Source organism: Haliotis rufescens, unplaced genomic scaffold (assembly GCF_023055435.1).
Source record: "Haliotis rufescens isolate VD_foot unplaced genomic scaffold, xgHalRufe1.0.p SCAF_97, whole genome shotgun sequence".
NCBI classification, from domain to species: domain Eukaryota; kingdom Metazoa; phylum Mollusca; class Gastropoda; order Lepetellida; family Haliotidae; genus Haliotis; species Haliotis rufescens.
The window spans coordinates 185,012-210,576 of record NW_025964391.1 but is presented as its reverse complement, the minus strand read 5'-3'; the positions used below and the strand labels follow the sequence as shown (position 1 = coordinate 210,576).

General features: G+C 40.7%; 1 protein-coding gene across 1 annotated transcript in view; it reads right to left on the bottom strand.

Moving 5' to 3' along the window:
* The window catches only part of LOC125377719 (protein mono-ADP-ribosyltransferase PARP14-like), a 31,083-nt gene extending 8,371 nt beyond the window's left edge, over positions 1 to 22,712 (bottom strand). Inside the window, exons 1-20 of the mRNA XM_048391757.1 lie at positions 22,494 to 22,712; positions 19,819 to 19,955; positions 18,219 to 19,554; positions 17,290 to 17,466; positions 16,791 to 17,129; positions 15,875 to 16,117; positions 12,359 to 12,598; positions 9,643 to 11,403; positions 9,181 to 9,457; positions 8,386 to 8,609; positions 7,106 to 7,185; positions 6,546 to 6,767; positions 5,682 to 5,897; positions 4,950 to 5,052; positions 4,682 to 4,819; positions 3,400 to 3,465; positions 2,593 to 2,775; positions 2,033 to 2,230; positions 937 to 1,098; positions 293 to 358 (exon numbers count right to left, since the gene is read on the bottom strand). Of these exons, the coding sequence (XP_048247714.1) occupies positions 293 to 358; positions 937 to 1,098; positions 2,033 to 2,230; positions 2,593 to 2,775; positions 3,400 to 3,465; positions 4,682 to 4,819; positions 4,950 to 5,052; positions 5,682 to 5,897; positions 6,546 to 6,767; positions 7,106 to 7,185; positions 8,386 to 8,609; positions 9,181 to 9,457; positions 9,643 to 11,403; positions 12,359 to 12,598; positions 15,875 to 16,117; positions 16,791 to 17,129; positions 17,290 to 17,466; positions 18,219 to 19,554; positions 19,819 to 19,955; positions 22,494 to 22,692 (6,367 nt within the window). The 5' untranslated portion in view covers positions 22,693 to 22,712. The remainder of the gene's footprint in view (positions 1 to 292; positions 359 to 936; positions 1,099 to 2,032; positions 2,231 to 2,592; positions 2,776 to 3,399; positions 3,466 to 4,681; positions 4,820 to 4,949; positions 5,053 to 5,681; positions 5,898 to 6,545; positions 6,768 to 7,105; positions 7,186 to 8,385; positions 8,610 to 9,180; positions 9,458 to 9,642; positions 11,404 to 12,358; positions 12,599 to 15,874; positions 16,118 to 16,790; positions 17,130 to 17,289; positions 17,467 to 18,218; positions 19,555 to 19,818; positions 19,956 to 22,493) is intronic.
* Between the last annotated feature and the right edge of the window lie 2,853 nt (positions 22,713 to 25,565).

Genomic DNA, 25,565 nt, shown 5'->3' with positions numbered 1-25,565 from the left:
CAACTTCTCTCACTCATATCAACAAAACATTCTAGTGGATAAACCCTTTTTAAAAGATACTCACATTGACGTGAGCTTCGTTTTCTACTTGTGTAACACCGACCACGAGCGATTACATAATTCACATGACATTCAGAATGCTAGATTACATTAATATTAATGTTACATTGATGTTACATTTCCACATAAAAGATCTGAAGTCTTCCTGAAATGTTATTTTATCTACAATGTACAACTCCAGGGTATAGCAAGTGTCTTACACAACTGCACAGAGAATCGATATGAATCTCACCTTTCTTTGCACACTGCGACTCCATATCTTTGCCACATGCTTTCCTGATAGCACTTGAGACAGCACCTTAAGGAAATATACCATACTCAGCACACGTAAGGCATTCCTCTTTCAGTTTATCATGTAATACCACTTTGCTAATATCAAGACACGTCTGCCTTTACATTTCATTAAGTATCTATTGAGACAACTTCTGGCATATCATGTGAATACAGGTGTTATTTTTGATTAAAATAGTGTACAGTAAAACAAAATGTATATCTCTTTATCAGGTTTATTGAAAGGAGCATATGTAAGTCCCTTGTGAATTTGTGCTAGTAAAACGTACCTATACTTTCCAATTCCTTTAATGATCTTAATGTGGAAGTAAAATATTCACTATTTCCCTGACATTTTTTAATACGTTCTTTACCTTATGGTACAGTACATCTCTATATTACTCATTTATTCTGCTAATGGTCTTTACATGGAAGTAAGTGGAATGGTCTTCACATGATACCATCCGACTACTCTCTAGTCCTGCTATCTTCTGATATAGATTCAACTGTCTAATCTATTGCACTGCAAAGGTCTGGTATGGTATCAATTGGCTCCTCTCTTTTCCTCCTTTTTTCTGCTAAGAGTCTCACTAACTGCTGCCCCACCTTTCTTCAGGTCCAGTTCCATGTTGGTGCTGTTCACGATACAGTCTGTGTCTTCTTCTGTTATGTCCCCTTGTTTCATTTGCACTGTAATATTTCCAAACTGTATGCTACCAGAGCCGGCGGAGGCGCTCCAGGGACCTTCTGAAACAATCCCACGAACCCCTGTAACAAAAACAAAGATGATGAGAGACCGAGCAAGATTAAATTAACGCTGCTTTGAACAGTATTCAGTTGTAGCAAGACGTGTCAGTTTGATGTGGGGAACACAGGTCTTTACGACCTTAAAACCAACGACACACTGACAAATTAAGCGATATATAATCAGAAGGTTGATGCCTTGCATAAGACATCGAAAGTGCGACACCTTAGACCGCTGGGCCACCCGTTATATAATATGATTGTATACGCATTTATACGTAACTGGATCATGAGCAGAACGTTTAACAGAATCACACATTTTAATGGCAGCAGGTACCCCTACAGGCCACCACCTCATGGAGGTATAATTTACTCTACACTAGATTTGATCAGGGAGAATCCGCTTGGCCACCCGTCCGTTAGACTTGGTTGTATACGCATATACACGTAACTGGATCAAGAGCAGAAAATCCTCATGAATGGCAGCAGTTAGCCCTACCAGCCACTAACATAGAGATATTATGTGCGCTATACTCGTTTTCATGCCATTACCAAGAAGGTCAAGATCATCACATCATATTTCTCGTCGCAATGGATTAACTTGGAAGTGATTTTGCCAACTTTCTTTGAATATATACTAGTAGTTGCTAAAGAAACCGAATGTACCTTTAATTTAACGTTTTATTTATTTAATTCAATATTTTGACGTTGATTGGAAGCCTTGATAATTAGCCTAGTGGTTAAAACGTTCGCTCGTCACGCCGAAGACCCGGGTTCGATTCCAGACATGGGTACAATGTGTGAAGCCAATTTCTGGTGTCCCCCGTCGTGATATTGCTGGAATATTGCTAAAAGCGGCGTAAAACCATACTCACTCACTCCCCATCCTACGTTACAGGAAATCAAAGGAATAAATCCTATATCAATATTGACAAATAGTCCCGCTCTTTTTTCTTACCTGATTTAGGTGTTCGTATGGTGGATTGTTGATTCAATGATTTCACTGATTCCTTCATCTGAGACGAAACTGCGAGAAACATTGACTTCTGGAACACAACCACCCGTACATCTGTCAGGTTGGATACTTGAGGCTCGAACTCGGCAAAGGCATGAACCATGATCTCGGATATTTCTTGAGGGTTGACGTGACCAGCACCTGATGGCATGTGTCGGTATTGTTATCATAATTAGCATAAACTATTAAGGGTGGTGGTGAGGTAGGCTAGTGGTTAAAGTGTTCGACTCCCTACATGGGTACCAAATGTAAAGCAGTTTTGTCTGGTGTCCCCGCCGTGATATTGCTAGAATACTGATTAAAGTGGCGTAAAATGACACTCACTTAATAAATCACTCAATCCCTCATTGACTATGACCTATAGTTGACTTGTAGTATATCTGGGAACGAAACATTAATATATATAAATAAATACAGGTATATTAGCACGGTACATATCCATTCATTGAACACCATATTATCATTATTTCATTATTAACTTGAAAGAAATAACTTGAACCTACCTGTTCCAAGGACCGGAAGGGCAATTGAGCGCGCATCACCCAATTCGTCTGCCTCCCTCAAACATGTGAGGACCACTTTCTTCCAGTCATTGCCAAAATGGTCCCCCGCCACATGTAGGACGTAGCTACACTTCAGACCTTTCGCTGTCGTGCTGACAACTCCGTTCTGCCTCATTTTGTCCACTTTATATAAAGTATGGTTCTGATCAGTCTTTGGAATTATCGAGTTTCCATAACACACGCACGTTTTTACCGGAGAAAGATGTTGCTGCGCAGTTATCTTTGTATAACACGCTATGAGCACAGCCTAGAACACACACTGCATATATTTTTCATGGAGAACCGCAGCTATTTATACCTGTATGTATGAACATGGCTGACTCACTACAGGAGCCGCAGCCGATCACACCTGTGTGTATGAACATGGCTGACTTACTGCAGGAGCCGCAGCTGATCACATCTGTATGTATGAACATGGCTGACTTACTACAGGAGCCGCAGCTGATCACATCTGTATGTATGAACATGGCTGACTAACTACAGGAGGCGCAGCCGATCACACCTGTGTGTATGAACACGGCTGACTTACTACAGGAGCCGCAGCTGATCACACCTGTATGTATGAACATGGCTGACTTACTACAGGAGCCGCAGCTGATCACACCTGTGTGTATGAACATGGCTGACTTACTGCAGGAGCCGCAGCTGATTTATTGTATTGAACCACACATTCAAGGTACAAATGATACTTGTTTTTGAATGTAAAACGATTCTCATTGTTTTTCCAAACAAGCACTTGTTCCTTACCTTTCATTTTGCACTGTGAGGTCATGTCTTTTCCGCATGCTGTGGCGATAGCTACGGACACAGCACCTGGAACAGAAAATCGTGTAAATATTCAATATGTCAACATGTGCAAATAGGCTCACCATTTATTGACTTTTCTTGTCTAACGAAGCTCAAAATACCAGATATATGACGGCGCTTCTGTAAGTAATAAAGTCTGGACCAGACAATCCAGTGATCGAAATTATGACCATTGTCCCACTCTATCGCAATCAACCAAGTCATGACTACCCGATCCCTTTTGTCGCCAATCCCTTTAGGTTGTTTGGGACCTAGTCTACCCCGCAATCCCTACTAGGGAGCAACAAGACAGTAAAGAATGTGCTGTTACTAGGCCCAAATCTAAACAGGTTATAATAAAGTTATAAAATAATATCACGGTTATATATTTTTTTAACATTCAAAATGAGCAACATGCGTCGGAGCTTGTTAATACTCAAAGATTTGAGTATTGAAATACTTAAGCACAAAGAATTATTTGAATATTTGATGTTCAACAATAGCATGCACCAATTTCAAATATCTTCTACATAAGTTTTTTTTAAATAAGTGTATAATTTTCATCCCATCCGCAAAGACAGAAGTTGGAATATAGAAATAGCGCCAAGGCACAGTTGCAAACAGGTATATTTGGGAACACACATGAACTTTTTGTAAATTAAGTATATAATCTGCATTCCATCCCCTAAGATGGGTATTGAATAGAAGATGCACAAACAATTCCATAATCACAATTGACATCTCTACGTAAAGCCACTGTACAGTGCTTAACTGCCGGGCAAAAGAGAGTATACAAGCAAGTTTTATTGTTGATAAAAGGTGTTGACGAATAGGTGAGCGCATCTTACCCCGCAGGTGGCACCAATCACAAACACATGCAAACATCTCAAAAACACATGCAAACATCTCACAAACATATCCCGGTCACGAGCCGAATGCAATCTGCAATCTGACTCCAACTATAGTTGTACATTTTATATCAGTGTTTCAGATTCCTGAGAAGACGATTACGAAATTGAATGTTTAATTTGTTTTCAGTTCTATACCATAAACAAGTTATACCATGGCCCGACACGTCTTCAGATTCCAAGACGTTTCAGTTTCATTGCAGTATTACTAAACGGTTTTCACAACTGAACACATCACAGCTGTATTATAAAGCGAGACATCCTTCTAACAGTTTAACGGTAACAAGCAATACAAACTACTACTGATCTACAGCGTCAACCCGCTCTTTTTTCACCTCTTTGTAGGTCCAGCTCAGGGTTTGTACTGTTGACGATGCAGTCAGCGTCCTCCTTGGTTATGTCCCCTTGTTTGATCTGAACGTTGAGCCGTCCAATCTGAAGTCCGTCCGATTCAGTCTCGGATACCCATGAATCTTCAATACAAGTTAAAATGTATGTATTCAAATATAACTGAACAATTTAATGAACGAGATACTGTCCCTATTTCAACAAAAGAACAAGAAATGGTTTCCCTCAACACAGAAAACAAAACTCTCAGCATACCTTCAGTGTTCACTTGTTCAAAGAAAGAACGGCGATCCTTTACCACAACTGCTGGCTCAGTTATCTCTCCTGTCTCCATTTGTCTTTTATACTTTTCAAAGGCCTTCGTGAAGGATTGAAAAAGAAAACACATACATACTCTTTGAGTACAGAAATAACACAAAATAAAATATTTTCCTTGTTTAAGATTAATTATCTCCATCGAGTGTCTTTTGATAACAGTATGAGTGTGAGATTCTATCAGGACATCCCGCATGAATCTTCGACCTTTTTTATGGTAACTGGTGACGTCACAAACTCACAACGACATACAAAGCGTTACAATGACACGCAAAGCGTTGTGATACAATGCAATTACAGCCTTATCTCCTTTGCAACTGTAATGCAATGGTTCGTCATTTGTCATCAGGTGTTGTTTTCTAACACATGGAAATATGTTTGATCACACCCATACTACATCTCACGCAAAAGTCAGTTTGGAATGATACATACATGTATTCAAGTTTCTGAGCAGTTAAGTCAAACTTGCAACCGTCAAAAAAATGTTTCCCTTTCTATGACCATCTAGAAGCTTCAGACGAATGTGTCCTTGACACACATTGCATATTGCTCCATCGAAAAATCAATTTTAACATACACTATAATAAAAAAAATAAAAATAAAAATAAAAATAATAATAATAATAATAATAATAATAATAATAACGCTGTGTAATTATGTGTTATCTCTTACCTGGATGACTTGTTTGTCTGATGGATAAATCACTACTCGAACTTCTTCCAGTGCGGTGCTTCTCTCTTGAAAGTTATTGACAACTGTGTACATAGTCTGAGCCACGAAGTCAGGTGCATAGCCAAGGTTCCCTGTGCCTAGTGCTGGGAAGGCAATGGTTCGGCATCCGTCATCAGAAGCTGTTTGCAAACACTTCAGAATGATATTCTGAAGTACCTGTTCAGGGGAAAGGCAATATGGAGAAAAATACATACCATCTAAACAAATACCATCTTTCATGAATGTCCACAAATAGATTCTTGATATGGTTGCTGTGTCAGATAGGATTCGAGCCTCTTGAAAAAATTGGGGTGTCATCATTTTTAGGAACAGGTATGTGACATTTTAGCCCCATTGGGGTTGTGGTCACTGAGGAGATGATGTTTCAAGTGTGAAGCTTTACGAGCTTTACGAATTTACAGGCACGGTCAAAGTGTAAAAAATAGGATCAAAGTTTTGAATGTGTGGAGCACCACCGATAACTACACATGTACCAAATTTCATTTTATTATGAAAGAACATGTCTGAATAATGGCCAAAAATAGCTCTGCCAATATGGCTAACGAGACGGCCATAGTGAAAATCAGATTAGGTCTTGAACAAATTGGGCTGTCATTGGTGGGAAGAAGCATGAAAGTTCAGTTTCACTGGAAGGGTTTCCAAGGAGAAGATGTTTACGACGGACGACGAATGATAGACACTGGTCAAACAGGACACGGCATAAGCTCACTTAACTTGTTCAGGCTAATAAACCAAAACGGCTGAATTGTTGGTTACAAAAGACGCTTCTGATTCAGAGATACAAAAATAACTGGGTTAACTTACATCAGAACTAGAGGCACTTGCAGTGGACAGACAGGCATGATACACACGACATCCCAAGTTTCCTCCAGAACTGACAGCAACATCTCCCGGCTTTATTCCTTGGGGATACTTCACTGACAGCTCATCCTGTATTGTGTTCCCTGCAGCTTTCAGGATCGACTTGGACACAGCTCCGTTGTTAAGATCAAGGTTGTTGGACGTTGAGTTTATGATAGCATCAGCCTATTGAAAATGCTTGCTGATTACAAAAACTTTGAGACTGCGATAATATGAAATAAAAAAGAAGGTGCTCGGGCGTGTTTCTGTGTATATCTACAATTTCAATGATCAGATAACATCTTGGTTGACCTTCAATAGCAACACAATAGTATAACCGTTTATACTGATTAGGAAAGCTTAATGTAGTTCCAACATGAGTACTCGTATTACTGTTCCTTCACTTCATCATCCATTTAAGACTCTAATACATTTCGAAAAGCATTGCAATTGAAAGACACGCACTACACAAGACAGAGAGATCATCATATTACACAGCTTAGCACTTAATATACCATACTTACTTTTTGTTTCGCAATTTCGCCTTTGACAATTGTCACTTTGCTGTGTGAAGATGCTTTTTGTCCTTGAGTTGGAAGGACACCTTGTGAGAGAAAGAAACACAGCCACCATGTACTAATCAAATCAATATTCAAGTAACATGATGTCAGACAGGGAATTGTCTGTAAGCACCCTGAGTGCCACAAACACTGACTTGTGTGCACATTCTAAGTGAAGGTAACTCATAAAGACAACCTTGGGTTGCCAGAACCGTGACTATGCTCGTAGGTGTAATTATTAAACACTGAATACCGTCAAAAACAGCTTTAAAAAGCCCAAGTAACTCAACAGTTAAATAACTCATGGTTGAGAGAGAAAGAGGGGGTGTGGTGAAATGAGGTTTAGTCTTCTAGATTATTGCGCTTATACAGCTATGGGTATGCATCTGTTCGTAGCTGCCGGTACTAGTCTGGACTAATGCCCATTTTATAGTGCTAGGCAACTGAGATAACACAGACTTTAAAAGATATGTACATTCAAAAATGGCATTGTTCTTTGTCCAGTTCTAGAAAAGCAAACCACTACATTTAAGACTACTATTATACTAGAACCTTATCTATTAAGTGTAAATTTACATAAGTTTAGAACAGCTCTTTCTCGATTCCGTTGTGGCTCACATGATCTATTTATTGAAACAGGCAGATATGAAGGTATTGCAAGAGAACACAGACTTTGTAGGATTTGTAAAACTGATTGTACTGAAGATGAATATCACTTTTTATGTGTATGTCCAGTGTATGAAGATTTAAGAGCAAAATATCTAAATAACTATTTCTACCGCAACCCAAACGGTAACAAATTTTGTAAAGTAATGACTTGTGATTGTACAGAAACTATTAGAAATCTATCAATGTTCATTTATCATGCCATGACACTAAGAAAATGTATGAATGTGGAACACGCCCCACACATTGTACTATAGGCCTTTGGCCACATAAGTACCATGAATAAAGATTGATTGATTGATTGAGATAACATGCTGGCGTGTATCATGAAGACCCCACTCAGGCACAGTATACTGACTCCAGGCTGAACAGTCCTTGTTTTATTCCCAAAATGCTGAGCACCATGCATGGTAACAACAAGTACCATCTTTTAACGTCTTTAGGTATGAAACACCAGGGGATTGAACCACCGACCATACGCACTCTGGAAAGACGCTGTATCAACTAGACCCCTAGAAAAAGAGCTCTCATGTTATATTACATATCTTAAGCTTCGAACAACTCCAAAAAATATTTACCGACACCACCAGTGACTGGTTTGGGTTTTGAAGCTATTGGAAGGCGTGAATCAGTTGTATTGTTGCTCTGTGTCAGCGCCACTCTTCGATCACTAAACACGAACTGTAGAGCCTCGGCAAACAGCTGGGTGGTTTTCCCGCTCATGTCAATCAGGTACACATTCGTCACGCTGCTGTTTGGACTCTCCAGAGTGAAGAATTTCTTAATGGCCTCAACAATGTGCCTGAAAAGAGACATAAAACTAATCATCTAGAAATAAGAATATTGATACATCAGATATTGACTGTAGTTAGATGTTCCTGCAAAAGAGTCCCGAAAACACACCATTCGTGTGCATATTTACTTATTATTTGTTATAAAAATAGCATTAGAATAGTATGTGCATATGAGTTAAAATGTGGTTTCTCATTTACGAGACTAACATACACTTGAGGATTTCAATGAGTTCAACGTTTCCAGTTGATGGCAAGGTTGATTTGACTTGGTTGATGAACGTTAGTATCATATACGAATGACATACACGACTTTATTGACATGAATGCATATCTCATTCACCTGAACGTTCCTAAGCACATAAATGATATACCTGGAATATCAAAGTGGCGTAAACCCACATCACTCACTCACTTACTCACTCCAACAACATACATGTCAAACGTTTTGAAATATTCTCTATTTCAGTTAATTGAACAAACTAAAAGGCATTTCGTGACGTTGTTTTAGACATAATGCATTTGTGAGGTACACTTTGTAAAGACACAAGTCTAGACGACACCATTCAGTCTTGATCTAACCTTGTAGCAAGATTGCCTGGGTATCGAAATATTCCAGCACTAAGGGCAGGTAACGCAATAGACTTGTATCCATGTCTGTCTGTCTTCTCCATGCTTAACATGATGGCATCTTTCAGGTCTCCTTCCTCCCCAGCATGACCACCAGACCAACACGGACCGACGGCATGGGCAACCATTTTACAGGGGAGACGTCCTGCACCAGTAGTTACAACATCCCCTGCTCTCAAAGCCTTGTTCTTAGTGTATTCATCACTCTCCCGTTGAATTGTAGGTCCACCTGATAACATGATGTTTATTGTAAACTCGATGTAAAGATGTAGGAATCCTTGAAATTGCCAGGTATTGTTATCTGGTTGTGTATATTGACAGAATCACAACAAGTTGTTTGTAAGGTTGAATTAATCATGTCCTATCACAACAAATATACATTATAAAAGCATTAAATAAATACAATATACATACCCTTATTTGCTATGGCTTTTGCCAATCCTCCAATGTGATCTAACCTGTTGTTAGCTGCATTGACGATGACGTCAACCTCCATAGCTGTGATGTCACCTATGACAACATCAATCCTTCTTTTCGAGTCTATGTCACAGCTAGCGATAACTCTGGTCCCAGTTGGGTTTCTACCCCGTGGTGAAGAAGAGACTGAGGCAGGTATTACGCCAATCGTTTCGACTCTTACTTTGACTGATTCATCAAATGACGTTTCTATGATACATTGACTCTCTTTCTCTGTTGAGCCAATGCCTTTCTTCCCATTCTCAGAATTGATGAACCTTCCGATCCCAGACTTCCTGAGGGTGTGTTTCTTATTAATGACTTTCCTTGCAAGACTTGTCAAATCCTGCACAGCGTTGGTAAGGGCCTCCTGGCAGCCACTCACTGTTATCTGTTGTGCTGTCGATTTGTAGTCCAGTTTGCCACTGTGTTTCACCATGGCATGGCTGATATCATTGAGCTCGCTTTCTCTATAGACACGAAGGAATCTGTAGACTGGGCTTGGCATTTTCACTATCTGCCTATACACCGAGTTCTGTAGGATAAAGTTGCGAACCTCCTCTTTGATTTCATTAATTGTGTTGTCAAAGGTGACAATTACAACATGGGAGGCCTTCCGGTCATTGTTTAGACTCACAAAACTGCCATATCTCGCCACTGCTGCTTTTTGAAAGGCTGCCCACTTGTCAGAAGACAGAAGGGAGGTATTTTCTTCATCAATTGGCTCACGATGCTCTACGATCATCTCTTTGAGCGTTCGCCCTAGAGCAGCACCATTTTCTTCTGTCGTTGCCATGACAATTACAGTTTCATTTTTGCTTTCAATATCCCATACTCCAGTGATCTTCTTATCCTTCAGTTTGTTCATGACCATAGCCTTCACGTCCTTTTGATCTAGAAAGGAAACCAGTCCCTGGGAAAGTGTAAGTCTGTGTGAACTGTAACTCGTACATCTTTCATACATTAAAACTTTACACTCGTTGATTTCGTTCACTTGACCTTTGAAAATCATCTCGTTATGTTCGACATTGACAGTCACGTTCAAATCTGTAGGATACCGCTTCTCAATATCTGCTACATAGCCATCCATCATAAGGAGCTGGAGCTGAAGTGGCTTCAAAGTTTTGATCGGCTCAGTAATCTCCTTCTGTTTTCTTCTGAATTCGTTCTCTACGCCTTCTACAGTTTCCCTCACTTTGGTAGCGACTTGATGTACCTCTGTGGCATGACCGACTACTGTGACCTTATGTTCTGCATCAGACGTTTTCACGAGAACAAACTTTGACTTGGCGATATCGGTCACATTCTTCTTCACATCCCCCCACATCTGTTCAAGGGTTGTAAATTCTTCAGTTTTAAAGTGATCAATAAAACCTTTCAGAAAGTCCTCTGTGTCTTTTTTCCAAGATTTTGCTAGCTTGACAGCATTTGGGGCATCCTTGTTGAGCGTGCATGTCATCGTAGCAGAAAAGAGAGAGACCCATATAATTTCGGCATGTCGCTCTTTCAGTCCCCGTTTCAGCTCCTCCTCATCGGTCTTTGAGTTTTGCAGAAACCTACATTTGGTTTCGTCAAGGTTTTGAACAGTAAATGGTTTTGGTTGTGTGTACCAAGATCCATCCGTATCCTCACTGCCTAGTCCAAGACATTCCATGTAAAGCGTCACAGTCAGTTTTGCACCATCAATCGTGTGTTGCTTTGGAAGGATTTTATCTATGGCTGAAACCAGAAAACACATATTCATCTGATTTCAGACTGATGTTAGATCAATAAATGAAATATATGTGATTTTGTTGATGATGCAGCAAAAGTTCAGTTACATTGAACTTTGATGACACAGCAGGGTATCGGGTGGGGGTAGTTGCTGATATATACACGCCATGGCCCAAGTTGTTGGAAAGGTGTCAGAACATGCATATTTTATTACACCTACCAATTCTACCTATACCATATGAGAGTACGGATGTCGCAATCGACTCAGGCACCGCAATTCGCTGGGCAGTTTTGCGTCCCTTTGGCACCCCAGAAACATATGGTTATGGGTTCGAATCCAGGTCGACCCGAGACCTACACCACGTCCGGCTTTGAGCTGACACGCCGTGATACAGAGATTATGAATAGTGTTTTTTTCTCCACAAGAATATCAGACATCGAGTCTCACGCCAAAGTTGGCATTATTTTGCAATGACATAAGCTTAGAGAATACAAGAAAGTAAACAATCAAGTTGCACTCAGCACTCCAACTACATGACGGCGGTCTGTAAATAAACGAATCTGGACCAGACAATCCAGTGATTGGCGAAATTGGGATACTATGACATGCATCAACCAAGTCAGCGAGCCTAACCACCCGATCACGTTAATCGTCTTTTACGACAAGCATAGTCGCCTTTTACGGCAAGCATGGGTTGCTGAAGACCTATTCTTACCTGGATCTTCACGCTTTGTAAACAGTCAAGATATGGATAGGACTGCAATCATTTATAACACTCAGAGGACTCCAAGCATTCGCTTCACTATCAACATTTCATATAATACATGTACGAGATGTTTGAAAGTCATAACACATAAATACATAAAGCTGACACGCAGAGACATAACTAAAAAGATTCCCAAAGTTACGTTAAACCATACGAATTCACTCACTGCATCGAACAGATGAAATTTAAATTACCTCTATAATCCTCAAACTTGACAATGCAATACTCATCACCATTGTGCAAGGAGGCTGTAGCTGGGATTCCATCGGTGTTGCCAGATCTTTTATTTTCAAAGTATAATTGCACAGTGTCTTCAGTCGACTCTGCCTTTAGTCCCCTTACAACCACACTGTCACATACAGGTACTTTATGAACCACGATGTGTTGTCCTTCAAGCTTCCTTCTCCTGCAATCTTGTTGCAATCTTTCGAAGTCTGAAAAGTGAGATGATAAGGAAGCTATACTTGTTAATTACTATCAAACGATACCGATAGAATTTTGTTGACACCTGTAGATAGATTGATGTTCATTTAAACGTTTCATAATCTATACTCACACGCAAACGACACGCAAGTGGTTTTAAGCAAATAGGTAACAAACACGGAACAATATATTGATACGAGTTTTATCATGTAGTGAAGCCTGATGGTGTTATCAATAGTTTTGTTTGCAGTTTGGAAGCCCCGAGTGAAAACGCCACATACAAAACGAATTGCCAAAACGCACCATTTCAATGAATATGTGGGTATCATGCACCCATTTCTCGCAAAATCGAAAATGCACGAACTGTCACGAAGTGTAGTAGGTATAAAACTGTGGCCGATTCTTGGACCTATCACTCCTTGGTCAACAATGCCACGCCTAACTCAAATTCAGAGAAACCAGGCTATCGGACGTTTGGAAGCTGGAGAGTCTGTCCAATATGTTGCCCCTCATTTCAACGTTAACATAACCACAATTTACCGTCTCCTGCATCTATACAATGCAACACAGACCACAGATGACCTTCTTCGGAACGGTCGTCCTAGGGTCATCACACCTCGACAAGATCGGCAGATTACCCGTCAACACCAGCGACATCCGTTCCTAACTGCAAGTGAAACTGCTCGAGAGACCATAGGAACACATTATCGACACATTAGCAGGCACACTGTGATCCAACGTCTCCGTTCCAACAACCTCAGATGTCGCCGACCAGCACGTCGTCCTGTTCTCCAACCACGGCATCGACAAGCACGACTTCAGTGGGCACAGGGTCATCACAATTGGCGTCATCGTGAGTGGAGGCGTGTCATTTTCTCTGATGAAAGTCGCTTTTGTGTCTCCCATACAGACGGAAGAGTCAGAATTTGGAGGCGTCGAGGTGATCGTTTCGCTGACAGAAACGTTGTGGAAAGGGATCCATGGGGTAGACCTAGCGTCATGATATGGGCAGGGATTGGACTTAATGCGAGACTTGGGCCCATGTGCTTTCTGAATGCTGGTCAAGGTCGGGGACACGGCGTCACTGCTCAGCGGTGATCAGACCCCTCGTTGTTCCATTTTTTGCACAACATTAACAACACATTTTCCAGCAGGACAACGCTCGTCCTCATGTTGCCAGAGCTACCATGGCCTTTCTGCAACAACACAACATCCGTGTTCTACCGAGGCCAGCCCTCAGCCCTGATCTGAACCCCATCGAACACTTGTGGGATGAGGTTCAAAGGCGTCTGCACAACGTGCGCCCAGTCCCTACAACTGCCGAGGAACTACGCACAGCTGCTCTGGATGTGTGCTTGATGATCCCTAGGGCCTTCACAAATCGTCTGATCCACTCAATGTACAGGAGATGTGTGGCAGTGATCAATGCTAATGGTGGTCACACCAGGTATTGACTGACACTTTGGGTATTGACCCGAAACTGTGTAAGCCCTTAACATTTGAAAAAAACCCAATTATGTCATCTGCTTTTTAATCCATTAAACTGTCTTCAGTCAATTTTTTGTCAATCTGGCCCTATTAGTTATTCTTGTCTTTACTGTTGAAACTTGCGTTTTCTTTTGCGTGTGAGTATATCTATTTTCATCTTTAACCTGTCTCTTGGTCTCGTGGACAGTGTCTACCAGCAAGGCGCATCATAACAAAAGATGGTGCTTGTTGTTACCCTGCCTGGTTAAATCAAGAACTGGTCGGCTCGAAGTAAGTATCTTGTTTCTGAGTAGGGTATCCATGTTAAACTGCGGCATGGTATATCAGTTGGCTAGCACTATAAAACTGACATCAGTCTGAACTCGTACAAACACACACACGCACGCACGCGCACATGCACACACACACACGTGCATGCACGTTGTTATAAGAATGTCATAATCGTGAACGCGACGTTAAACCCCCTCACAGATTTTCTCCTCAGGTACAGAAATTAGTGTAACCTGTTACACTTATAACGATGTTAGAAAAGTGTTGTAATAACGAAAAAGGGAAAACATGAGCTTTCGTCTTAATTTGAACAAAACTAGGTGAGCATCAGTTGTATGAATCACTTCAATGTTACAATGACATGGATAAATACAAGCGACAAATTCCATTCCATTAACACAAGAAATCAAATAAAGAAAACTACATAAAACCATTTCCTTAATCATAATAATTCTCACAAATTCATTCCCATATTATAAGGAACCTTTGCTGCAAGCAGAGTCGATTGTACGATCTTATAAGCATGTGCTTATGAATCACTACCAAATAGTGATGATACCAGGTGTTCGCGAATATTGAGTGAGTAAGCTGGGTTTAACGCAGCTTAAACAGGATTACTGTTATATCGCGGCGTGTCAGCTAAATGTGGGAGGAAAGCTAGAAGTGATGCAGGTCTCGGACGTTTACCACTTCGGTGAAAACCACGAGCATTAATATGGTGCTGACAAACCTAGAAAAATAATCGGAGTGAACCGGGATTCGAACCCACAATCATAGGTTTCTGGCGTGCCCAAAGATGCAATTCTGCACAGCGAATCGCGGCGCCTTAGACGACTGAGCCCCCCGTGCCCCCTGTTCGCGAAAAGGTGAGCGTATAATGCCCTACCGGTGGCACCGGTAGAACAAAATATTGCAAAGGCAATATTCATTCATAGATTGTTCATCTAAAAAATAACCAAGGGAACATACGGTAAAGTAACCTTGCAAACGGCATCGAACATTATTCTTGTCCTCCATGTGTTTACTTTAAAACGTTTTGAAAACTTTATTGAAGCCGTGAATGTTGAAATATAAGCCAGATCAAAGGACATTTAAGTAAGCGTTGTATGAAATCGTCATAGAAGGAGCATGCTTGATTGTACCTCAAAGTTTATGAAATGCAGACCCCAAGGGATGGAACTGCTATTTGACTATTGAAAAATGGAAGTCATCCTTGTCATACAGTCTTGGATAGTTACTCCGAATCTTTAAGTATAGATCTTGATATGAAACAGATGAGACGGTTTCACTGGACTCTTTATATTTGGTAAAAAAGTGGGTAAATCATTGGAAGCGAAGATGCTATTTGAATTAGAACTGAACAGTATCAGATCAGATAAGAACATCGACATACCCGAAGCTTAAGTAAAACTTCTTGGCCAAATTCAATTTCTTTGCTAATCCAGGCAGACTCACCACACGACTAACTACATGTAGTTCTTGTAGATTATACGTAGCTGCGCTACACTATGTATAGTGTTATCTCTTACCAGGGAAATTGTGATCCTCAAAAGTTACCAATGCTTTCCCGGGCTCTTCCCCATACAGGACTTCAGTAACGTTGCTTCCCTGTGCCCGTGCTTCCATAAAGAAAATTAAGTTCTCCTTGACAGTTGAGCTGCTTACGCCAGTCACAAGAAACCTGTTCTTGTAGCAAGGTATTGGGCGATGTAACTTTAGTGTCAGATTTGCTCCATCGACCTTGTGTTTCCTTTTCAGTACTTTTTGGACCACTGAACACAGAAATAATGAATTTGTAAAACAAGATGATATAATTGTTTTATTAGATAAGACCATTAGTGTGTGACCTCTGTTTAATCATGTTATAAAAATTGAAAATAGTGCAATGATTGCATTAAACACTTCATTACAGCTCATGCTTTACATTACAGACCCATAACAGACTCTGCTTGGATAATATGCATGTGTCTGGGAATGACTTCAATTGAATCTCTGGTCTGTCCTCAGAGGTGTGTGGTTCGTTTCCCCGACGCATTACAATGAAAGATACAAAACATACATGAACTGACGTTCACATTCACAAAATACACAATGTATACACATACTCTCAAAGACACACACACACACACACACACACACACACACACACACACACACACACACACACACACACACACACACACACACACACACACACACACACACACACACACACACACACACAGCCACACACAGCCACACACACACACACACACACACACACACACACACAGCCACACACACACACGCACACGCACACACACACACACACATACACATACACATACACACACGTACTATTTAACCACAATTCACCTCACCTTCAGTTTATTCTCTGTAAACTAACATCGGAAATCATTTAACATCGTCAATTATGTAATACAAAAACATAGGAGTCAAAATTACCTTCTGGAGACTCAAACGTAATGAAGATGACATCATCCTTCCTTTCATTTCCTGTCACCGTCCCGCCTCCACTTCTATTAGTGTTTTCAAAGTAAAGTTCCAGAGTTTCAGGGTTTGTATTAGGTTTAAATCCCCGGACTTCAATAGTGCTCTGTTCTTGTTTGTCATCATCAACATCGTCTTCATCATCGTCATCATCATCATCATCATCATCAGCAGCAGCAGCAGCAGCAGCAGCAGCAGCAGCGGACGTATGGCAGGAGGGTTCTGTGTAAGCCAAAACCTCCACACGTTGTTTGTTAATCAGATGGGATTTCATTTTGAGGATACGTTCTGCAGCTAAAAAAACGATGGCCTCCGTTATTTCCATATTACTAATTATCAAATCCAAGGGACTAATTTTCCTGTCACTGTAGTATTGTTTTATGTAGATGGGGTTCCGAGTGTTATTACTACCAAGTGTTAATACGAACTTTTAAAAGTATACACAGAAACCTACTTTCAGGATCTTTGAAGAAGACCAGAGCCTTGTTCTTCCCCTTCTTCATATCCACCTTAACCACCTCTCCTCCACCACTTCTCCGCCTATTTTCAAAATACAGCTTCACACTATCCTCAGTCGTGGAGGGCAGTATACCTTTCACTTCCAGGATAGTGGGACAGTCCTCTGGTGTGGCTATTAATGAAATGATTAACATATGCATGAATAATTTAATTGTAAATATTTCGAAAACCAAAATTTCAGATGGGTCACAGTAGCTGGAAAACACCATGTAAGCATGTGGCAAACTAATTTCTTTCAGGGGTTTACAATACTTAGTTGTAATGCTATGAAGGCCTCAAATCATATATGGTCAAACCAAGGATGGTCTTCAATATCAGTATACAACTCAGAACTCTTTAGACAACAAGCTACGACGAATTACTGCTGATCTGTCTCGAGTAAATGAATGATGTTTATCCCGAGCATTTCGTGAAGGACCTGCACCATCCATTCACGAGGGACAGATCATCAGTACTTCTGAGTTAAGGGTAGGTAGAGCCCTATGTATTATTCATTGACATTTTATGAGAGAAAGTGAAGAAAAATGAAGGCAGCCTTACGTAATGTAATCGATTTGTGACGTCATGAACAATGGATGACGTCGTGTGTATTTTTCAACAGTCTAGCACTGTGACGACATATGACTTCAATTGACCAATCAACATTGAGAATTGCTAAAATACATATGCGCATATATCGGAAAGATATTACATTCGATCATTATATTCTTATGTGTATTGTGCGTTCCTTGATCGAGATATCTAAATTGTGGAAGATGGTGTTCATTTCATTCTGTGACATCAATATCTTTTAACTTTTGTATCTGGTATAACATAGATATATCCAGTGGAACTCTCGAAATAATTGAGCCAGATATACCATACCTCTACGCTTCAGTTCATCCTGTTTGTGTGAGTCCTGGATAGGTTGGGGACCTGGGTGTTCAGAGGCAGATCGTTGTTGATTGGGTATTGTCTGCTCTTGGAGATGTGCCCCAAACAATTGGTGGGGAGAAGGCGCACCCTGTGGATGCATTTGGCGTCCTTGTGGATAGTTTTGAGCTCCTTGGTAGCTTCCTGGTGGATATTGTTCAGCTGGTTGATAGGGTTCTTGATAGTATGGTTGGAGTGGTGGATGATGGTATGCCTGGGGTTGATTTGGATGTTGGTGTGGTTGACCTGGTGTTGGATTTTGGTATGGTTCACCTTGTATTGGAAATTGGTAGTGCTGACCCTGTGTTGGATGTGGTTGGTGTGGTGGATAGGTCCCACGTGGGTATGGGAAAAAGTTATTTGGATCTGGTTGTGGAATTCTCCCAGGATTGCCATATTGAGGGTGTCCAGTTGCTTGAGGATATTGCGGGTGTTGTGGGTGTTGTAGGTGTTGCGGGTGTTGCGGGTGTTGCGGGTGTTGCGGGTGTTGCGGGTGTTGCGGGTGTTGTAGGTGTTGCGGGTGTTGTGGGTGTTGCGGGTGTTGTGGGTGTTGCGGGTGTTGTGGGTGTTGTGGGTGTTGTGGGAGATTCCAAGGGGCATAATAGTATGGCTGTACAGTTTCAGGATGTGGATATGTCTCAGGAAAGCCTGTCTGGATGTTCTGCTGAGAACTTACTGGGTGCATCTGTCGAGCAGGTCCTTGATGCATGTTCTGTGTAAATTCGACATGTTGCAGTCTTGGAGATCCACCAGGTTCTCCTGTTGGGATCATGTGTTGAAGAGCGTCCTGTGGCCCTTGATTTCTGGGTCCCTGGTCATTCTGTTGTGGGTCTTGGGGAATTCTAGGTGTCTCTGGAGATACCTGAGAGGATTGGGCAGCAGTCGGATGATCTCTAGTTGGCAGATGCGCCAGATACCCACTACCAGGTGTCTGATATGGGGAATTTGATCCATGGCCTGGAGATACCTGGGAAGAGGGAGATTGGTCTTGATTGTTTGATAATTGGCTGTCCCCTTTGGATTGTTGCGATTTCGTTATTTGCTTTTGGGAAGTTGGGGGTGTTTGAGCATGTGATGGTATTAGAAAATCGGAAACTGGGCTTGAACTTATTTCCTGCTCAGTGACGCTCACGGTCTGGACATCAGTATGTTGGGGTTGTGCAGGGGCAAGCGTTGCGTGCACAGGATCGTGTCTTGCTAGGGGCTTCTGTTCATCAGTTCTTATATCTTCTGAAGGTTGGGGGCTGTTTGAGTGACATGGTGGACCTTCTTCCTTGATATTAGGTGTCTGGTCCAGTTTAACATAAAAGCTTCATTACGATATCAACTTATTCATTTCACATAATGGTTAATTAAACACATATATTTTTCAAACAAAGTTCCTAAATGTTGACATTTTGTCCCAATGAAATATTGTTTTGTCCTGAAAATATCAGGGATATTGTTGTCATACGTACAAACGTTACGACTGAAATTGCTACACATTTAATCACTGATCTCAAAGTATTTTTCATGACAGTTCTATTTTTTCAAATATAAGAGTTATCATTACCGTGATGTAACGTGGAGGATCTTCCAGCCAAGGTTCGGGTATGAGCTCGTCGGGACACCTCACCGCCGATATTGTCGACACGCCTCCCTCATACCTACACTCTGACATCAGGTGCTCGGCCAGTATCTTGCGTGCACCTGTGCGATGGGACAACGAGAACAGGTCACTTTTCGTCCAATCAGTGATTCAACGTTGATAAACTTGTACCAAGATGTTACAGAAAGACTTGTACTATGTACAGTGTCAGTTAACATAAAACAAGCTAGGTTTGATTTGTTTTGATGACACACGGGTACGTTGGTCGAGATACCTTTAGATTTGTCTCTAAGCACATAATATACTGACACACACACACACACACACACACACACACACACACACACACACACACACACACACACACACACACACACACACACACACACACACACACACACACACACACACACACACACACACACACAGACAGACAGTCACACACACACACAGAGACAGACAGACACACAGAGACAGACAGACAGACACACAGACAGACAGACAGACACACACTATACTATTTTAATTTCAATTTTACCACGAATTTTGTGTGTGTATTCAGCAAGCATTTTGGATTGTCAGGACAAAGAATATAAATCGAAGGATCCATTTGATAAAATAATGACCATGGATCAAATACGAAAAGTTAATTGTAAGTTTTTTGTGTAAATGCACGTAAGGGAATGGGTACTTTGATAAAAATGAAAAAATGCATGGCGTCGTTTCCGCAGTTACAATCAATGCATGGCGAGAGAATGAAATCCACTCACGTGCGCTTGCTTGCATTCAGTTTACGGCTCAATTGACAGCAAGTTGCTTTTCCATTGAGTTTTATGTCTGACGATCTGTTTGGCTTTCCAAACTTAATTCAGTTTAATTTGTTTTTAAAACAGCAATAGGGGAATGCTACTGGACTAAAACAGAAATAGAGTTATCGTTCTTGTCTGAAGTAGTTCTGATGTTCATTCGCCAAAATTAAATCCTTCCAGACGGGTCACAATTGAACGGGAATTACACATGTCAGTCAGGATTGGAGGCGTTCATAGATATACCCCCATTCGTCACCACTTCCGTAACCTGCAAGAAGTCTCGTCCCCCTATCGATGAATGTTATATGCGAAAATACAACAAACCAATCAGAATGCTCGTATGACTTAGAGTTATTCGTCAAAGAATCCCTCAGGAATAATTTTTGATTTTACATATCAATTTTGACATTACATCTAAAAATATACCCCAGACAAAGTTAAATGTGTTCAATCATACTGTATAATTCCGTATGTCCCGATGTGCTTTAAATTGCATCTGAAATATATATGATATATGTGAAAATATATGTGAACCATGACGCAACGAGTTGACAATTATTTTGGGTATGCCGTTTGCGGTAAGACGGAACCCGGTCGCATAAATGGACACGAGTCGCTATTCGGCTTGTCCCGGAATAACACGAGCTGGTCACGAATGAGATCTACCCCGTGAGTGAAGCAATGCCTGACATCAAGTGATATAACACTTACCCCTTACAAACACCCGGGCTTCACTGTGTCCCATTTGAGTGGCGTCGCTGTGTCTATAAAAAGCTACGTACCGGAGATAGCTTATCTTATGAATTAAGCGACCGGGTCGTAAATGCATTACATACACAAGACATCCGCACTGACACACATGCAGCAGATATTTAATAGATGTTAAACTCCTTGTACATTAATTCATCAAATGTTCCAATGGCGCTTGTGTGTGCGTGTACGTGTGCGCGCGCGTGTGTGTATGTGTGTTTGGGGATGGGGTTGTTAGTTGTGGTGGTGGTGGTGTTGGTGGTGTGTGTGTGTATGTAGAGAGGGAGGGATATGGTGTGTGTGTATGGGCGAATTAAACATTAAACATTGTGTGGGTATATGTCTTAATTTATCTTATTCTGATCTATGACGTTACACATATCATTTTATATTTAGTGCCTCTTAGGTCATACCTGGTGGGATGTTATATTGTATTGTTTATGTACGTGTTTTAGTATACACACGTGATGCACGGGATGCTGCGTGGTTGTCGATAGGGTGTTTCAAAAGATATCTACTAGAAGAGGTATACTGCTTCGGTATTCGTCATTTTCATTATTAGAAGAATTATATACATTTATGAACAAGGTAAATACATATGTCTGTGTCATTGTGTTGTCATTGGCGATGCCATTACTCTGATTAAGCAAGACAGACATATCCTCCTTTTGCTTTCTGTATCGTGGAATATATTTGTTTTGGATTTTTGGAATATGGTGAATACTGAAGTATTGTGTGCATGTGTGTGTGTGTGTGTGTGTGTGTGCGTGCGTGCGTGCGTGTGTGTGTGTGCCTATAACGAGACTGTGTAACTTGATTATGGATGTTAACTTAATCTTGTCATGAATATTGATTAATGGAAAGAAAAAATACGTGATCAGATAAATATATGAATGGCAGCACACTGTTAATCGAATAACAGCTGAGTCATACCGTGTTATGAGGGGTTAGTAATGGCGTGTCGCTAGAGGCTTGTTAATCACTCCTGTTATCGGCAGTATTGAGTTTATCATACACACAATATGCACAGTGACACAACAACTACGGCTACATATAACCTCCCTATCAGAGTCTACTCACCGATCCTTGATTTAAGTAACACAACATATCCGCGCTTGCCCTGGGTCTCTTCGGGTTCACCGACATAGTCCACAGTTTCAACTGACGTCTTGATACCAATCTGAGATAAGTAAGCATTCACAAACTCCAAGACATTAACATTGCCCGGGAGACCTGTGATTAAAACAGATCGCGTTGTGAGTTCCTCTCGGCTCGACATTGTCACAAGACAAGCGCCATTTTGAAATGACACGTCGTGATGTCATCAAAACGAAAGTAGGATTCCTTAAGTACCTTTCTCTTTCGTTTTGTTGCATTGTTGCGGCTACGCAAATAGATACCTAGAATCAGACGAGTTGGGGCGAATGTCACCATAAAGAAAACCGGTCTGTTTTATTATGTATAGTTAACTTTCCTTTCTGTCACATAAGTATGTGTACCTAAAATGGGTAGTAGTAATTGGAGGTATGAGAGTAAGGGACTGGTTATTATTTATGTTAGGTTTTGGAATGGGGATGAGAAGGGGTGGGGTGAGATTTCGGGGTGGGGGTGGGGGGTGGGGTGGGGTTGGGGGTTGGGGGGGGGGGGGGGGGGTCATGAAAACATAACACAGCGAAAGAGGGGGACGCAAACATTTATCATAACTGTATGAAAGGGTGGGTGGGTGGGTGGGTGGGTTGGGGTGTGGAGTCTGGTGGATGATGTGGCTAATAAAAGCCACACAGCGTAATGTTGCCACTTTGGTAGCATCATTTTCGAACATTTTTCTCGTTATTTCAATAATTGTATATTGTTTTCGAAATTATTTTCATGTTTTTTAATTTTTGTTTTCGAAATTTCGAGTTTTTTCTCGTTATTTCGAATTTCTAAAGAAATAACAAAATTTCGTAATGGGGATTATTTACTCGTTATTTCGAAATTTATCAAATTTCTTTTTCAATCATATTCTCGTTATTTCAATCATGTCTTAATCATTTCTCTTAATTTCGAGTTTTGTTCTTGTTACTTCCATCATTTGTTTCGTAATTTCGAGTTTTGTTCTCTATAATACTTGAAATAAAGAGAAAATAATCGAAGTAACGAGAAAAAATAAACGAGTTATTGAAATGCACTTGAAATGACGAGGGAATAATCGAAATTATGAAAGTATAATGGAAGTGTCGAATGGAAATTTAAAAAAGCAAACACAAAAGCAAATATTTGAAATGACGGGAAATTGCGATTTATAAAATATAATTATGCCACCAAAGTGGCATCGATAGGTTTGCGCACCAGAGATGCATTACTTTTGGTTTATCCGTATTAACATGATTAAGCTAACACCCTAGATGTTCAGATCGGCGTGAAAGGACATCACAATTAATCAATCTATTCCTGACCCAACTGACTAAATGAGCTGGAGGTGATATACACAAAATATATACAATATTGTCAAGTCCTGATGGACCGACCATTTGATATTTGGGATTTAGGTGGGGTGCCTGAGATTTTGCATGAAGACTGGATATTTTTTCAGTTACAGATGATAAACCAGATATTTTTATTAAAGCTATGAGTCTAAACATTATACAAAAGCCATCTTTTAACGATGTATTTTTTGTGGCAGACAATCTGCCAAATAGGGAGTTTGTTTTATTTGGTTGTTTGTTGTTTAACGCCTCACTCATCAATATTCCAGCTATTTGACGGCGGTCTATACATAATCCAGACAATCCTGTAATTGATATCATAAGCATCGATCAACGCAATTGGGATACGATGACATGCATCAGCCAAGTCAGCGAGAGTGGCCACCCGATCAACAGAGAACAACGAGAACATTTGGTCCAATCAGTGATTCAACGTTGATACACTTGTACCAAGATGTTACAGAAAGACTTGTACCATGTACAGTGTCAGTTAACATGAAACAAGCTAGGTATGATTTGTTTTGAAGACACGGGTACGTTGGTCGAGACACCTTTAGATTTGTATCTAAGCACATATAATGACAAGAGTAGAGACGACCCCAATCGATTTAATGATACTTTTCTGAACTTGAGGCTGGTGTAGAAAAAGTGTCATGCTGCTCTTGTGATCAAATTTAGATTTCACTTTGTATTCACATCCAGTATGTCCAGTGATATTATATTTAACATAGGGTCATGGCACGTCCAAGTGACATAACACACAACGGCTCAATTGACAGCAAGTTGCTTCTCCATTGAGTTTTATGTCTGACGATCTGTTTGGCTTTCCAAACTTAATTCAGTTTAATTTGTTTTAAAACAGCAATAGGGGAATGCTACTGGACTAAAACAGAAATAGAGTTATCGTTCTTGTCTGAAGTAGTTTTGATGTTCATTCGCCAAAATTAAATCCTTCCAGACGGGTCACAATTGAACGGGAATTACACATGTCAGTCAGGATTGGAGGCGTTCATAGATTTACCCCGTGTATGAAGCAAAGCCTGACATCGAGTGATATAACGCTTCCCGCTCACAAACACCCGGGCTTCACTGTGTCCCATTAAGTGCTGTCTCTGTGTCTATAAATAGCTACTGGAGATAGTATATCTTATGAATTAAGCGACCGGGTCGTGAATACATAACATACACAAGACATGCGCACTGACACACATGCAGCAGATGTTTAATATATGTTAAACTCCTTGTACATATACAATATTGTCAAGTCCTGATGGACCGACCTTTTGATATTTGGGATTTAGGTGGGGTGCCTGAGATTTTGCATGAAGACTGGATATTTTTTCAGTTACAGATGCTAAACCAGATATTTTTTATTACAGCTATGAGTCTAAACATTATACAAAAGCCATCTTTTAACGATGTATTTTTTGTGGCAGACAATCTGCCAGAAAAGGAGTTTGTTTTATTTGTTTGTTTGTTGTTTAACGCCTCACTCATCAATATTCCAGCTATTTGACGGCGGTCTATACATAATTCAGACAATCCTGTAATTGATATCATAAGCATCGATCAACGCAATTGGGATACGATGACATGCATCAGCCAAGTCAGCGAGAGTGGCCATCCGATCCCTTTAGTCAAGTCTTACGACAGGTAACGTCGCGTTTTACGGCAAACAGGGGCT